The 16,650-nt window shown below is 52.1% G+C and overlaps 1 protein-coding gene across 1 annotated transcript; it reads right to left on the reverse strand.

Annotated features, from left to right (window-relative positions):
* Positions 1 to 2,466: 2,466 nt before the first annotated feature.
* LOC115850500 (uncharacterized protein CXorf49 homolog) lies at positions 2,467 to 8,257 on the reverse strand. The gene is made up of 7 exons (XM_060292036.1): positions 8,233 to 8,257; positions 6,062 to 6,429; positions 4,874 to 5,854; positions 4,028 to 4,184; positions 3,422 to 3,498; positions 3,091 to 3,136; positions 2,467 to 2,507 (listed from the first exon to the last, which is right to left on the reverse strand). Exons 1-7 carry the CDS (start codon positions 8,255 to 8,257, stop codon positions 2,467 to 2,469), a joined length of 1,695 nt encoding a protein of 564 aa, XP_060148019.1.
* Positions 8,258 to 16,650: the final 8,393 nt, after the last annotated feature.

The following is a 16,650-nucleotide window of genomic DNA, read 5'->3' on the forward strand; positions in this document are numbered from 1 at the left end:
CCCAGTGAGTCCGGAGGGAGAGCTAGATATGAAGTGAACATGGGCTGCATCTTCCCCTAGGGTGTGGTGGCAGTCACTGCCCAGGTGGGAAACAGGTCCGGAGTTGAAGGGGCTAGAGCCAGAACAAGGTGTCAGCTGGTGCTTCTTCTATGCTCCATGGCCCTCACTGCCCTTTCAGGTGTGGGTTTGGGTCCTCAGGGGCTACAGTAAGAGCCCTGAGGAAGTTGGGATTCTCCCGGTTGTGATGGCACTCTCCCCATTGGTCTAGGATATAGCTGGGTCCTGAGGGATTGGGGCCGTATTTCTCTGCCAGTTTCACTTTTTCCTCAGTGTGCACACAGTGGTTAGAGGCTGGAGGGAATGGGCTCTGACACAGAGGGGTTCAAGCCGGAGGGGTTGTTGCCATACAACTGAGCTGGTCCCATACACTACATAGTGTGCACTGGGAAGCGAGTTCCTGTGATGGCTGTCTCCAGCCTGTAGTTAGCTTCACTCTCTCCAGGGTGTCTGCAGGGACACATGACCTGGAATGACTGTCTCTACTGGTCAGAGGCAGGTCCAAGGTCTAAGCTAGCTCTGTTTCCTCGAAGTGCACACACACTCATTGGTAATGGCCTCAGCTCAGTGGGGAGCAGTGCCGGAGCAAGAGGGGCTAGAACGTAAGCCTGGTACAGGCTGGGTGGGGCACTGGGTACATTCTAGGAATCCAGCCAGAGGCCTGGGCAGCAATCAAGCCCACCTTCTCCAGGGAGGGGTTTGAGGGGAAGGATTAAGTTCCACGAACGTTCTTTTCTGACCCTGAGGTCTTTGACTGTCCCATCCCACCTGTGGTCTGTCCACCTGAGCTCATGCCATGGACTCTGGAAGGGAGTCAGGGTGAGAATATGGGGGAAGGGTGGACCCAAGTGCTCCCCATTGTCCAGGTGCAGTCACTCCTTACTTCCCATCCTCACTGCACCCATCCTGCCCCTGTCCCGGGTAGCTCATGTTGGGTGGCCTCATATATGGGTCCCCTGATTCTAAGATGAGCTACTCTGAGGAGCCACCCTTCCCAATCTCATTCCATCCACACCCACAGTAGTTGTCAGACATCATAGGATCACAGAGTAGGATCGAGAGCCACCTCCAGCGAATCCAACATTTCGAGCATCCTGACAGCCTGTCGTGGGGGTTGGTGACTTCTGCATCATCCCCCTCCTATGTTTTGGGAATTTAAGGACAACCCTTGAACAAAACAGATCCGACCCTTGCTTTTGCTCATTCAATGCCTTACAGAACCTGGACCAGCCTCTACTCCCTTTACTCCCTGAATCACATCTTTCTCCCTCAAGGGAGATTACCCCTGATTACATTTATTCACACACAGGGACACACCGTCACCAACCTTGAATGGCCAATCTACCATCATACCCCCTTTTGTGTAGTAAAACACCGGTCTTTCGGGAAGGGTGTCAGGCACAACCACCCTTGCCTCACTCAAACACAAGTCTGTCCCTCTGAGTCTCAGGCTGGTACAGCCCTGGGTCCTGGCTGAGGGAAGGAAGTGCTCCCCAACCTCGAGTGAGGGGGAAATCGAACATGGAGTTCAGACTCAATCTCGTGTGTCCTAAAGAGGCAGTCTGGGAGATTGAGCTGGGACACGGAAATATCATTTCCAGGAAAATGTGTGTCATGGGGCTGGTGGAAGAGTATTTGACGGGGACCATGCAACAACACAGACCTACTAACCACACTCGCCATAGAACCTGACGGGCCAAATTCCACTCAAGGGTGTACAGACGACCCGGCTGGAGGAGGGTGGTCAGCTGGCTAGGGCAGGGAGGATGTGAATGCTTCCAGATTGGAGCTCTGGAAGGGGGTCATGAGTTCCTGCTGATGGGAAGGGTGAATGGCAGAGATGAATGGGAACCGCCAGACCCCAGAGGAGGAGGGGCGTTTGGAGAGAGCTAGAAGAGGGCCTTCGGGGGAAAGGGAGGACGTGCCAATGTGGCCAGGCAGAGCACACACAGGACCCAGACCTGGGACACTCCGCTGGCTTGACTGCAGGGATGGTAGCAGAGGCTGGCCCAGAGTCCCCACCACAGGATGCCACAGACACCGTTCTGGAAAAGGCTCTGACGTGGAGCAGCGCCCCGGCCCGGCCCCCTACCCCGACCCCGACCCTTACCCCTCCAGAGAGAAGGCAGAACACAGAATATGAGGGGTACTTTAATTGGAAACTGCTGTGAAACTGGGGCGGGGCGGGGGCAAAACAAGGGGGAGAGGAAGCCCTAGCTGAGGCAGAACAGGAGGGAACGAGCTTGGCCACAGCTCCAGGGCCCCAAACAGCTGCTCCTCTTGCAGGAAGACGCTGGGCTCAACCTGTGAAACAGCAGAGTCAGGGAAGAGCCTCAAGCCAAGGCCAGCCCCCAGCCCTGCTCAACAGCCAGGACTGTGGGAAGGGGTACGGTGTGTGTAACACTCACTTCAAAGGGTCTGCAACTTGTCAGCCAGGTACTGCATGGCGGCTGCAACAGGGACAGGCATTAGCAGGCGCTCCAGACAGAGGGATACAGAAGCCCGTCCCCCTATCCCCGTGAGGAACCGCCTAGCCCTGATACCTGAAACCCCTCCAGACCCGATGCAAAGAGCTCTGGGCCTGATCACTCCCCACCACCCAAATTGAATGTGGAACTGGTTCCTAAAGGGAAACAAAATGTGCCAGCAGCTCTCATGCTGTGGGCCGTGCCACAACCACTCAGAACTTGTCACACACACAAACAAACAATCCAACAAGAACCTTAGAAGCCACACCAAGCAGCAGTTCAAGGGAAAAATCAACGAGGCATCTCTAAAAGTCCTATCAGAAGGACATTCCCTAGGACTGGTCTGGTTGTCAAAGTGTGCATGCAGTCCAGACAGTACTTTGCTATTTGTACACACGCCCAGTTGTACATGCACAGCCAGCTCCAGGGCCAGGCCTGAGAGGTTCTCCTCCCCACAGGGATGATCGTCCCTGCCAGGCCCACCGCACCTGCAGCCCACCCCCACCCCAGGTGCCCACCCGGGTTCTTCACTAAGACACCGCTCTCCGGCCCTGGTTCCTCATACCAAGTTGCTCCTTAAGTTCGTCTACTTCTCTCTTTAGCTCGAGACACTAGGCCAGCAGACAGAGGAGGAAGAGAAATGATTAGTATACTCTGGCCTCCTCTCTCCTCCACCTTCTCCCCTCCCCTCCACCTTCTCCTCTCCCCCGGGCCCTCCACCCCAAAGCCGGGTGGTCAGACTGGCAAGGGCTCCTCAGTGGAAAGGAGGTGGGCTCCCTCCGTGGGGTACGTGATGGGGGCAGGGGAGGGGGAGCCCACACATGTCAGCTGAACTTGGACCCAGATCCCACCCTCGAGTTTGGGCCTGCATTTCCAGGATGCAGAGGAAGCATTACCCAAGGACAGCAGGGCGTTCCCAGTGGCTGCTGCTGCGTTTCCGGTCTTGGGGGATGGTCAAGTGGCCCCTGGTCACCTGAGAGGGAAAGAACACACAATCCAGCTTCCCAGGCTCCCAGTGAGGTGGAAAGGGCCAAGCGGGCTCTAAAGTGAGGTGAGGCAGCACCATCTTCTGCTGGCAACCAGCCGCCCCTGCTCTGCCCAGCAGCCGGAACCTTGTCTCTGGGCCTGCTTTCCCTGTTCCCCGGGGGCAGCCATTTCGCCATTGTGGTCCCCAAACAATGTGGCTCTGGATTCGACCCTCCCAGAGCTGCAGCCACAGCCAGCACGTGGGAGAGCAATGTGGCCGAACAGGACATAACAGAAAAGGCTGTTCCCCTGCAAGTCTACACCCGGAGCAGCTGTTTGCGGCACTGCCACCGATCACCCCGGCCGCACAAACCCCACTCAGAGGATGATGTGGCTTTAGGACAGCCCTCTGAGCACCCCATCTCCTGTGGGAGAAGCTGCCTGGGAGCAAGGCTATTCCCCCGGCAGAGACAGAGGCAGAGGTTTCTGTCCTCAACCCCTCTTCCCTCCCCTCATATCAAACCCACGATACTCACCTGAGGGGGCAGGCGCCCTGGGCATGACTTCTCCCTGGTTCAGGGCCAAGGGTTCTGAGTTTCCTGGATCTTGGGGGCCTCTGGTGTTGACGTCGCCACTGCTGGCTTTTCTACGATGCATGCGCAGACAAGATGTCCCTGGCCTGTGAGTTAGCAGCTGAAACAAAAATTTCTCACCGATTTGGACTAAGGAAGTGTGTGTGTGTGTGTGTGTGAGAGAGAGAGAGAGAGAGAGAGAGAGAGAGAGACAGAGAGAGAGAGAGAGACAGAGAGAGAGAGAGAGACAGAGAGAGAGAGAGAGACAGAGAGAGAGAGTTGTGTGATTCGGGCCAGGGTGAGGCAGGGAATTGGGAAGGGAATTGAAAGGCTGACCTCAGCACTTTCTCCCTCAGTCAGCCCCAGGCCAGCAGGCAGAGCTGATCTAGGCACAACAGTGGGACACTGAGAAAGCCCAGGCCCCCTGCAAGGAAGGTCTGGGGAACAGCTAGGAAGGAGGATTCAGGAAGCTGGTGAGTCTAAATACTGAGGCTTTCCGGGGAAGCTTTTAAGGGATCCCCCGACCCAATTCAGCTACCAGTCCTCCCTTCCATCCCAGCCCAAGTCTCTCAGAGGAGGTTGGAAAGAGGCCAAGGGTGGAGAACCGGGCCCAGGACACCCGAAGTGCTACCTTAATGTTTGTCCCTAGGAAAAGGAGCCCGATCTGGCATCGTAATGACCCAGTGACCGAGGGGCACCCAATGCTGACCTCTGAGGGGTGGACAGAGGCAGCATGGGTGAAGACGTGTGCCCTGGGTGCTGTGGGGGGGGGGGAAGAGTGGGGAGAGAGGAGGAGCATGGCCTACTCACTTGGCCCTTTGGGGCTGGGTCTCTATTTGGGTCCTTATCTTCTCCCGCCACCGCCTCAGACTCCCTTGCCCACCTGACCACGGATTTCTTCCCAGCGCCACTGTGCTTGGACTGTTTGGTTCCCGAAAGGACCAAGGTATAACTCTTGGGTCTCCCAGGCAGCGGAATACCAGAGACTGGGGGGAAGGTGGCCGGTTCCACGGGAGTTGCCGAGATTCGCTGCCCCCGGGAACGGAAGGTTCCCCCCAGGGCAAGTTTGGATGCTTCCCCGACGGATTTCTTCTCCTGGGCTCCGTTCTTCCTAGGAGTGACCTGCGGCAGGCCACCTGGAGCAGCAGCAGAAACAGAAGCAGCAGCAGCAGCAGCAGCAGCAGCTCCCGGGTAGCTGGGCTTGCTGCCCCCCTTGCCCCACAGCACGCTCTGCATTTTCTTAGGGGAAGAGATGCCCTGCTCTCCCACGCCCTGCCTTTCCACAACCGAAGAGAGTCCTCGCGGAGCCGAGGACAGGGAAGAGCCTGTCACGTGACGGTAATTCTCCCTGACTTGGAACTTCGAGTGTCTGGGAGTGTCCCCGGGATCCTCGGGTCTGCTGGGCTTGGCCTGGCCTCCTCCTCTGCGGTAAGTGCTCACCGTCATCAGCTGTGTCTCACTGAATTCATCTGAGGACTCGGAGTCGGACAGCAGCCAGGCCAGGCCTTCCGCGGAGCGCCGCTGGCGATCCGCAGCCACGTTCAACCTACGCTTAGTGCCTCTCTTAGGGTTCCCCAAGGCCCGGCCCGCTTCAGGCCCACCGAGGTGGAGAGGGCCGGCTGGAGCCGTCGGCGCCTCCCCACAGCTCTGGCCGGGCGCTCCTCGACCGCCGGGACCCGCCTCGAGGCGCAGTGTCCACACGGTGGACTCTTTGAAGGTGGTGGAGCTCTCCGGGGACGGGTACCTGCGGACGCCCAGCACGTCCTGGTCGGTCAGCTGCTGCAGGTTGGCCTCCTTGGCCGCCTCAGACTCGTCGATCAGGTCCAGGAGGTCCCTCGTGTGCTCCTCTGGGGAGCCAGGTCGGCCTTCGCGGCCCCACAGCACCGGCCCTCGCGCTTCCAGCATCTCCCGCTCAGACTGGAAGCCCTCGGGGTCCGGGTATCTGCGGACGCCCAGCACGTCCTGGTCGGTCAGCTGCTGCAGGTTGGCCTCCTTGGCCGCCTCAGACTCGTCGATCAGGTCCAGGAGGTCCCTCGTGTGCTCATCTGGGGAGCCAGGTCCGCCTTCGCGGCCCCACAGCACAGGCCCTCGCGCTTCCAGCATCTCCCGCTTCGACTGGAAGCCCTCGGGGTCCGGGAAGCCGCCTCCGCCCTTGCCGCTCCGCGGCTCCCCAGACTCGGGGCCTGGGTCGGGCCCCGGCGGGACTGCGGGGCCGGCTATGCGGACGCCGGCCCGCTCCCTGACCTTTGGGCGGACACGCCTTCCCCACACATACACCTCATCCGGGGAGCTCATGTCGCGACCCGGGCGGCCCCGGAACCGGGGCGACGGTCGATGGCCCGAGTCGCGGTCGCGGTCACGGCGGGCTAGGCGGGCGGCGCTCAGAAGGGAGCGTCAACCACCTCACGCACCGCACGAGCTCGCCTCAAAAGAAAGGACGCGCCACTTTCAGCGCGCCTCTCACGCCCGCGCCGCAGCCTCCTCATTGGTCCTGCCCCCGCCAACCAGCGGGCGCCTTGTTCGCCCGCCCCCGTCGAGACCTAACCAATGGGGCCGAGGGCCTCTGGTTTGCTCGCAAGCCCGTGGGCGGTCTGGGCAGTTGGCTGGTGAAGGAGATGGTGGGAGTGCCTCCCTCTGTCAAGCCTCTGGGCCCGCCTCCTCCTGTCCCGCCTCCCCTTTCTGGTTAGAGTCACAGCTCTGAGCCTCCGTTTCCCATCTATACAGGGGGTCGAGGGCGTCGGGGAGTGAGGGCGCCGGGCTCCAGGGGTGGTGAGGATGAAACGTCAAGATGGAGGCGCTGGATGCCTAGCACGCGCCGAGAGCATTTGCCAGCCTCCCTTGCACCGCAAGCCTTAAGACCCAACAGGAGAATGGGCACAGGAGTCCCGCAGTCAGTGATCAGGGGTCGGCCAGAGAGCAAAGGGATCGTATTTTCGTTCTGTAAGGTCTCTGTCTCAACTGCTCCATCAAATGTGGCTCAGCAGACGTTCCTGGCAGGCGGGTGTGGCGGATAGACTTGGGGTTGGCCTCGCTCCATCAGCCCTTCCCCCTCTCTGAGGCAAATTCAAAGAAGAGGAAATCGCAGTGGCCAGTTACACCCCAAAAGGTGCTCCCCACCGCTGATCCTGGAGATGTGAACTAAAACCACGAATCGGGTTTCACACACTAGGTTGACAACCTTCAAAGAGCTTAACCATTCCGAGGGTGGGAGAGGTTAGGAGCGAACCCCTGTGGCGGTGGTGCAAGAGACGCATTTGGGAGGTAATTTGGCAGAATCCATTGAAAGCAACTTAGTGCCGGCACGCACTCTGTGCCTGGCACTCTTCTAAGCGCTGGGCATAAATAATAATGCATCCGCGTGACACGCCTTTAACTATAGTACCAACTATTACTGGCCTCTTCCCGGTGAGGAAACAGGCACTGAGAGGTTCGGCCACTGGCCCAAGGTCATTCGGCTCGTGGGGATCAGCGGCAGGATTGAAACCAATCTATCTGACTCCAGAGTCCTTGCTTTTAGCCCAAGATCTGTAAAAGGAAGGAAGAAGGAATCTATTTCCTCTATGCTCCTGCAAGTCCGCTGCCTGGTACTTCTTCCGGAGACACGCTGGTACCTGTAGTGTACAAGAACACATGCACAAGGGAGTTGGTGATGGGAAAAACTGGGAACACTCCAAATTCCCGTCAGTAAGGAAACGGATGAATGCAACGTGGCTTAGCATCCAGTAGCATAAAGCGTGGCAGTCCAACGGAATGCATCAGGCCATTCTCACAGCTTTCGAAAGCATCCGCCTGACTTCCAACTGCAAGTTGCAGAACGATGGCTTTGGATTCACATTTGTAAGTTAAATCACTTGCGTGCGTGGGCACACGCACACACACCAGTGAATCCTATGTAATATATGAGAATTCATTTAAGTATATGTACAAGTATGTTTTAAAGTTTTGAAGGACGCACAACCAAGGCCTACCAGTTGTGATGGCGGTGGGTGTGGATAGCCAGGTGTCTCTCAATTTTTCTTGGAGCTGTCACTTCTCAGCTCCCCTGAGCTGAGCAGTACTGATGTCTGGGGAGTGGTGCCTCCCTTGGTTTCTATACGGCCCATGGGTGTTAGAATTTCCCGTGTCTGCCACCCCACTCCTACTCTGACACCGCTCCATTCCTCCCATACCTTCCTTCTGCTCCTTCCCGTTCATACTCCTCTGTCTTCAGTCACCTCTCTCTCCTGCAACCTGCTCTGGCTGACCTCCTGGAGAGTCCTGGGGTGTCTGAACCCCTCTTGCCTGTGGAACTCAAAGGCCCAGTTTTCTGGGTCTGCACCTGAGAAGCTGGCCGTGCTGGAGAAGTTTCAGAGCAGGGGAGATTGGGTGCACTGTAAATCTGCAATCCTCCTCCTCGAGCCTGCCCCCGATGGTGCCTGCCCGTTTGTGGATACCGCCCTCTTCCACTTCTCCCAGTGACTTTTTAAGTCGTGGTGTGCTATTTCAAATATGTTAAAATGGATAAGGAAGGATATAGCAAAATCTCCTGCATCCACCAGCACCCTAGGAAACATTACCAGTGGATTCAGTGGAAGCCTCCGTCTTCCCTCTCACCATTTCCATTCCCTTCCTCCCTCCCCCAGAGAGAGACTCCCAGAACTTCTTCTCACCTTCTCCACTCTCTTCGTCCCTGTGGCTCTCCTACCTCCTCTTCCCCTGCATCCCATACGTCTCCAATGATGTCACTAATCTCTGCTTTAGCCCCCTATGCTCACCAGGATCCAATACTGCTTTTGACTTACTCTCTTGGCCTGGGGTGGGAGCCAGTGTCAGAGGTTCCTCTTGGCTTTCCCCACCGGGATAGCTCTTACCCCACAGAGCAGTGACCCAATGTGGAAGTCATTGCTCCAACTGCCAAGTGCATCACTTATCATTATCAGCTTGGGGAGTGGAGAAATGACTGCTATTTTGGTCCAGGGACCCATTCAGCTCACTGTGAACCGGTCTCTATTCCCAACTCCTTTTAATGTCAGGGCCTCATAAGCCCCATTCTAATGGGGCCCCATCATGACACTTTGGGCCTCCTGGATCAATGTCAGCTCAGATCCTGTGTCCAGTAGTAGTAGAAGTGTCTGGGTCTTTTTCTAGCCTCCGGGTACAGTCACCTGAGAACCGGCAGTCATTCTCTTTAGGGACGGTCATAACCCACTGCCTTGTTTCTGGATCCTTCCTCCTCAGGACTCATCCACCTCTTCAGTGGGGCCAGTCTCTGAATTGGCTCAGGACCAGGAACTGAGCAGGAGACTGTGGCTTTTTAGCGGGATGATGGCCCTCCTTCTCTTGCATTCTTGCCTTTTGCTGGCTGTCGTTGCCCCTAGGGAGCCATGCTGTCTGAGCCATCTTCTCAGCTTTCTGCCGGTCAAGCAGGCACTCTTGACTGCCCCTCTGAGCTTGCTGGTCGTTACTGGAAATGTGGTCTGCTGGCATCTCTTGGTTAAGAGCTGCCCTCTGCCCTCTATTATGTCAGAATTCGTTGGCTCCCATGGGTGGTAATGAGCCCAGGTCGGGACCACTTTCCTTCCATCATTGGCATTGGCCTCCAGAGGGGAGCAACCACCAAACTTCTAGTGATGCTGGGGCCCCTCTCACCAGAACACTCCTGATGGCTTTGGTGAGTGATGTGTCCTCTCAGCCCTACAGTGGGACATAACCATGAGGCCATGTGACTGGCCTCACCTTTTCTGTCCGTTCTAGCATGTCTGCATCACTCAACCTTTTTGTTCCTTCCTCTGCCATCTGCCAATCCAAGGCAGGCATTTCCACTTCTCTCCTTATGGGCCATCACTTTCTCAAAGTTTCAAAGGGCCAGTCTGGCAGTGAATTTGCTCCATCTCCTGGAGTCCTTGCCCGTGTGTTAAATCCCATGGCATGAGAAAGCGCCTCCGCTCAGCAAAACTTGCTTATCCACTCTTATATTCCTGTCCACTTGATCCAGCACCCTCAAAATCCAATCCCAGGGATATTGCCCTGCTGCTGCCAGTACAGGCTTGTTATTTCTTGGTGTATAATTTCTTTTTCCCCTTATCAGGCTCGGCATATCCCAGTGAGTTTATGGAGAAGAGATGAGGGTTTCCCTGGGAGAGGCGTCTGTCACTTTGTGGGGGAGCAGACTCTGTAGCATCTACCAGCACAGGGCATGTGTTAGCTCTTGCTAGGGAAGGAAGGGCCACCCTGCAAGCTTTGAGGCCTCAGGACGTTTGGATCTGATAAGCCAACGTTTGGAGACATCCATGCCAATATACCCGGCCTACATTTCAGAGTCTGAAGTTTTTCCAAAAAGGGCCCTGACCTTCCCATAACAGGCCTGTGTTTGTCAAGGATGTATACATCTCTGGAGTTCTGCACTTACTGTTATCGCATAATCTGTGAGCTACTCAGCTGTCTCTGCAGGAGGCAAGGGCATTTTGTAAGCCACCAAGAAAACCCCATGAATCTTACACTTGGCCCTTAACTGTTTGGTAATGTCCCTTAGTTTCTCATTATGTCTTTGCAGGGCGCCAGTATAACAGTGATGAACAGCCGCCTCTGCCCTCCCTATAGACATAGTGCCCTCCCTACCATTCAAAGGCCTGAATCATCTCACAGGCCACAAGTAAGACCCTCCACTGGGATATTTTTCAAGGTACGTATGGATAAAACCTTAAGGAATCAGGAGGTAACCTTGTGCTAGAGATTATCCATGCCCCACATAACACTCAAAATGGTACGCTCTTTGTCATTTGGGCAGTGAGTGAGCTGGTCCATAAACCCCATCTTATAGCTAACTTCTCAGACCACTCCTGGTACCACTTTTGTTAGTTTGGGTCCTCCAAAAATACGGACACCAAGGCATGATTGGACATGAACGAACATGATGGGAGAATGGCATGTGAAGGATAAAGGAGAAGGAGCAGGAATGAGTCTTCTTCTTCAGGGTGCGATGCGGGTCTGACGTCTGTAAGAGAGACGTGGGGGAAAGGAGGGTCAGATAAGAAGAATCTCAGATGCAGTTTCGTTCTAACAGTAAACTTTAGTTCCGTTTAGTTTAGTTTGTTCAGGCTCATGTGGAGTCCCCACCCTACAGCTGCCATTTAGAGGAGTCCCTGTCCTGAAGCAGTATGCCCCTGCCATGCTCAGTCACTGGCTGGGAGCTACCCAGAGGATGTGGGATCTTGGCACAAACAATGGTGGTGCCAGAGAAGTGGCAGCTGGCACTTGCCAATCTACTATGTTCCCTGCAGTGGATCGGAGGGGCATGTTTCTATGGCCACCACAAGGAAGCAGAAGTCAAAGGTGACTAACATTTCCGTTTTGAGTGACTTTGTGGTGGGGAGCATAAGGACACAGGAAGTAAAGAAAGATTGGGAGGGAAATGATGGGATTTTGGATACATTAAGGTTGTGTTTCTTATAGGACATGCAGGTGGAATGCACTTAGAAATTTGGTTCTGGAACACCAGTGAGGGGTCAAAGCTAGAGAGAGATACAGACTTGGGAGCCATTCATTCCCTCAGTAAACTTTTATAGCAGTGTTTTTTCAAACGTCACCATAACCTTAGAAGTTCCTTGCATGGAAGCTCCAATTCCTTTCCCTTCACCCTCCTCAGAAGTAACCTCTATCCTTTGTCTTCAGCGTTCCCTTCCTTTTCTTTAGTTATTCTCTACATAGGTTCATATTCCTAACAACGTTGGTTTTGCTGCATCCTTTGGTCTTTATGTAAATGGAATCATTTGTGTTGTTTCTGACTTCTCCCGTGTGATACTGTGTAACTGAGATTCATCCCTGTTGTCGCATGTGGCAGGCACTTGTTCATTTTCATTGCTGTACACTGTTCCACCAAATGAATATACAGTAGACTCTCATTATCATGATAGTTATTTGCAGTCTATAAAGTTGCCATGAACACTGAATTAGGCAATCCTGAAACATTGCTCCTAAGGGAAATATAATTTCAAGTTCCTACCATCCGCTGGTCACAACATTTTCATCGACTGATCGCTGCGTAATCATGTTTCATGTGTGTTTCTGTTTAAAGGCACTCTATTTAATACAAATATTATTGATTCATTAACACTGACCTCACAGCCAACAGCATTATAAATCATGCCTGAACAAGGTTTATGTAACACACATATTTTCTTGAGTGCACGTCATAGTCATTTTGCACTCAAGGACACTAGACAGTACTTCAGCACTAAGCTTGGAGGCCATCTTTAATTATGAAATCACCAACAAAGAAGCACAAAAATGCAAACTATGTGGCACCAAATAAATCATGAAAAGGACACTTGCTTGCAGTATGAGACTGAAACCAGAAGGCAGGGCGTCACCTTGTTTGACCTCAGTTGGGAACATATTCCACCAACTCAAATTTTTCACAGCTCTCTCGAACGAGGAAAGCACTCTGGTACTGATTTGTGGTTAAAAATGAATTTTAGCAAATAGGGGAATTTGCAAGTATGGAATCTACAAATAACAAGAATCAACTGTATCTCAACCTATGTATCCATTCTACTGTCAATGGGTAATTTGGGTTGTTTCCATTTGGGCAGATATTATTCATAGCGCTACTATAAACATTCTGGCGCATGTTTCCTGGTGCCCACGTACAAGAGCCTTCCAGGGCAGAGCTTTCCAACTTTTGGACCTGGGACTTTGAGGCCTTCATCTCCAGAGACAGCCAGACAGCAGCCCCTGGACCGCTTGGTTCTGGCCCTGAACAACTTTGTCATCTTACTCCTGTATGCCATACAATCATCATTTTCTGTGTGAGCCATAGAATCAAATGGCTGGGAAGCTGTGTTCCAGTGCTCATACTTAGGACTGAAATTGTCATCTCATAGGGAAAGAAGATTTCCAACATTACTAGATCATGCCAGAGTTTTTACAATGGGGTCATGCTAATTTCTACTCCTATCAACAGTGTTTAACTGTTCCACATCCTCATCAACATTTGATATTAACAAAGTACAAAATTGTTGTCAATCTTGTGATAGTGAAATGGTGTCTCATTGTAGATTTAATCTGCAATTTCTTGATTAGTAATAATATTAGTAATAATATTGAGCAGCTTTTCATATGCTTGGCCTTGGGGATTTTCTTGTCTATGAGGTGTTCATTTAGTGTCCTTTGCCCATTTTCCCCTTGGGTTGTTTGCATATTTATTTGTGGAAGTTCTTTATGTATTCTATACTTTAATTCTTTGATGATTTCGTGTTATGTAAATATCTTCTAGTTTTTAGCTTGCCTTCACTCTTTTTATCATACCTTTTAACGAACAAAAGCACTTCTTTTTAATTTTCAACAGCACTTTATTATGAAAAGTTCCATACAAGAAGATCACGGGACTTCCCTGGTGGCACAGTGGTTAAGAATCTGCCTGCCAATGTAGGGGACACGGGTTCGATCCCTGGTCCCAGAAGATCCCATATGCCACGGAGCAACTAAGCCTGTGCGGCACAGCTACTGGAGCCTGTGCTCTAGAGCTTGCGTGCCACAACTGCTGAAGCCTGCGTGCCTAGAGCCCATGCTCCACAACAAGAGAAGCCACTGCAATGAGAAGCCCGCGCACCACAACGAAGAGTAGCCCCTGCTCACTGCAACTAGAGAAAGCCGGCGCGCAGCCACAGAGGCCCAGCGCAGCCAAGTAAATAAATAAACTTTTAAAAGAAAGAAGAAGATCACAAGATGATCCGGGAAAGTTGAGGGGGTACTTGCTGATCATGGACCACCTTCGCTCTCACCTGATGACCTTGCTTCCCATTTCATTGAGAGTATACAGGCAATCAGAAACAAACTTCCCTCATTCATAAATAGTTTTCTCTATTTTGGATCATTCCTATCAGCATACAAGTATGTTGTCGTTTCTCCCAATTAAAGAAAACCTTCTTTTGATTCCAATTTCCCTTCAAGCGACACCATTTTTCTCTGCTCACCTTCACATAAAAACTCCTTAAGAGTCAGTGTATACTTGCTGTCTCAAATTCCTCTCTTGTCATTCACTCTTTCTCTCCTTTCCATTTAACAATTCTCTATTGAGGGCTGACAAGGTACTGTTCTAACACATGGTGCTACATCACTGAGAAAAACAGATGACGTTCCTTCCCTCAAGAGCTTACATTTCTGTCATAGGCCTATTGGCAATATTTTCTCAATCTTCAACTATGTCCATTCCTTTGTTGTTGGAAATCACTTTCCTGGACCCAGTTTCAATCTTTATCGGTTGCCTAGAGTGTTGCTCCTAGAACACTCCTTTACCAAACCCCTAAGTGGGATCTTCTGCTTCCTAGAACTAATGTCTTCATTGTTCTTGGTTTACCACAGTGTTTTGATGGGACTCATTCTCCAGGTACCATGGGTGATAATTTCTTTTAAGACTTTGCATGAACAAATATTACCTTTAATATTACCTTTAATTTCATGCTTATTTGATAGCTGATATATAATTTCAGGCTGAAAAGTTTTCTGACTTTCAATGTCACTTTTGAGAATGCTGGTACTATTTTGCATGCCATTATGATTCCCAAGCCTTTATGTATGACACATTTAATTTTTTTAGTTACATATATTTTGATTTATTACATAGTAAAATTAACTTTTTTGTTTTCAGTACCATGAGTTTTAACACGTGGACAGATTTGTGTAACTATCACCACAATCAGGATACAAAACAGTTCCATCAGCCCCAAAATCTCCCTCATTCTGCTGCTTTGTAGTCAAACCATCTCCCCCATCCCAAACCTCTGATAACTGGTGATCTGTTTCCCATCCCTATAGTTTTACCTTTTCCAGATATTATACAAACACAATCACACAGTATGTAACATTTTGAGACTGGCTTCTTTCATTTAGCATAATGCATTTGCGATTCATCCAAGTTGTTGCATGTATCAAGAGTTCCTTCCTTTGTATTGTTAAAGAATGTTTCATTTATAGATGTATGGTTTTATTCGTTCATCTGTTGAATAACATCTTGATTGCTTTCAGTTTGGGGTGACTATGAATAAGGTTTCTATGAACATTCTGTTAACATTCTATTAACATCCATAGTGTGCACTGGGAAGCGAGTTCCTGTGATGGCTGTCTCCAGCCTGTAGTTAGCTTCACTCTCTCCAGAGTGTCTGCAGGGACACATGACCTGGAATGACTGTCTCTACTGGTCAGAGGCAGGTCCAAGGTCTAAGCTAGCTCTGTTTCCTCGAAGTGCACACACACTCATTGGTAATGGCCTCAGCTCAGTGGGGAGCAGTGCCGGAGCAAGAGGGGCTAGAACATAAGCCTGGTACAGGCTGGGTGGGGCACTGGGTACATTCTAGGAATCCAGCCAGAGGCCTGGGCAGCAATCAAGCCCATCTTCTCCAGGGAGGGATTTGAGGCGAAGGATTAAGTCCCACGAACGTTCTTTTCTGACCCTGAGGTCTGTGACTGTCCCATCCCACCTGTGGTCTGTCCACCTGAGCTCATGCCATGGACTCTGGAAGGGAGTCAGGGTGAGAATATGGGGGAAGGGTGGACCCAAGTGCTCCCCATTGTCCAGGTGCAGTCACTCCTTACTTCCCATCCTCACTGCGCCCATCCTGCCCCTGTCCCGGGTAGCTCATGTTGGGTGGCCTCATATATGGGTCCCCTGATTCTAAGATGAGCTACTCTGAGGAGCCACCCTTCCCAATCTCATTCCATCCACACCCACAGTAGTTGTCAGACATCATAGGATCACAGAGTAGGATCGAGAGCCACCTCCAGCGAATCCAACAGTTCGAGCATCCCGACAGCCTGTCGTGGGGGTTGGTGACTTCTGCATCATCCCCCTCCTATGTTTTGGGAATTTAAGGACAACCCTTGAACAAAACAGATCCGACCCTTGCTTTTGCTCATTCAATGCCTTACAGAACCTGGACCAGCCTCTACTCCCTTTACTCCCTGAATCACATCTTTCTCCCTCAAGGGAGATTACCCCTGATTACATTTATTCACACACAGGGACACACCGTCACCAACCTTGAATGGCCAATCTACCATCATACCCCCTTTTGTGTAGTAAAACACCGGTCTTTCGGGAAGGGTGTCAGGCACAACCACCCTTGCCTCACTCAAACACAAGTCTGTCCCTCTGAGTCTCAGGCTGGTACAGCCCTGGGTCCTGGCTGAGGGAAGGAAGTGCTCCCCAACCTCGAGTGAGGGGGAAATCGAACATGGAGTTCAGACTCAATCTCATGTGTCCTAAAGAGGCAGTCTGGGAGATTGAGCTGGGACACGGAAATATCATTTCCAGGAAAATGTGTGTCATGGGGCTGGTGGAAGAGTATTTGACGGGGACCATGCAACAACACAGACCTACTAACCACACTAGCCATAGAACCTGATGGGCCAAATTCCACTCAAGGGTGTACAGACGACCCGGCTGGAGGAGGGTGGTCAGCTGGCTAGGGCAGGGAGGATGTGAATGCTTCCAGATTGGAGCTCTGGAAGGGGGTCATGAGTTCCTGCTGATGGGAAGGGTGAATGGCAGAGATGAATGGGAACCGCCAGACCCCAGAGGAGGAGGGGCGTTTGGAGAGAGCTAGAAGAGG

This window comes from Globicephala melas, chromosome X (genome assembly GCF_963455315.2).
Source record: "Globicephala melas chromosome X, mGloMel1.2, whole genome shotgun sequence".
Lineage (NCBI taxonomy): Eukaryota > Metazoa > Chordata > Mammalia > Artiodactyla > Delphinidae > Globicephala > Globicephala melas.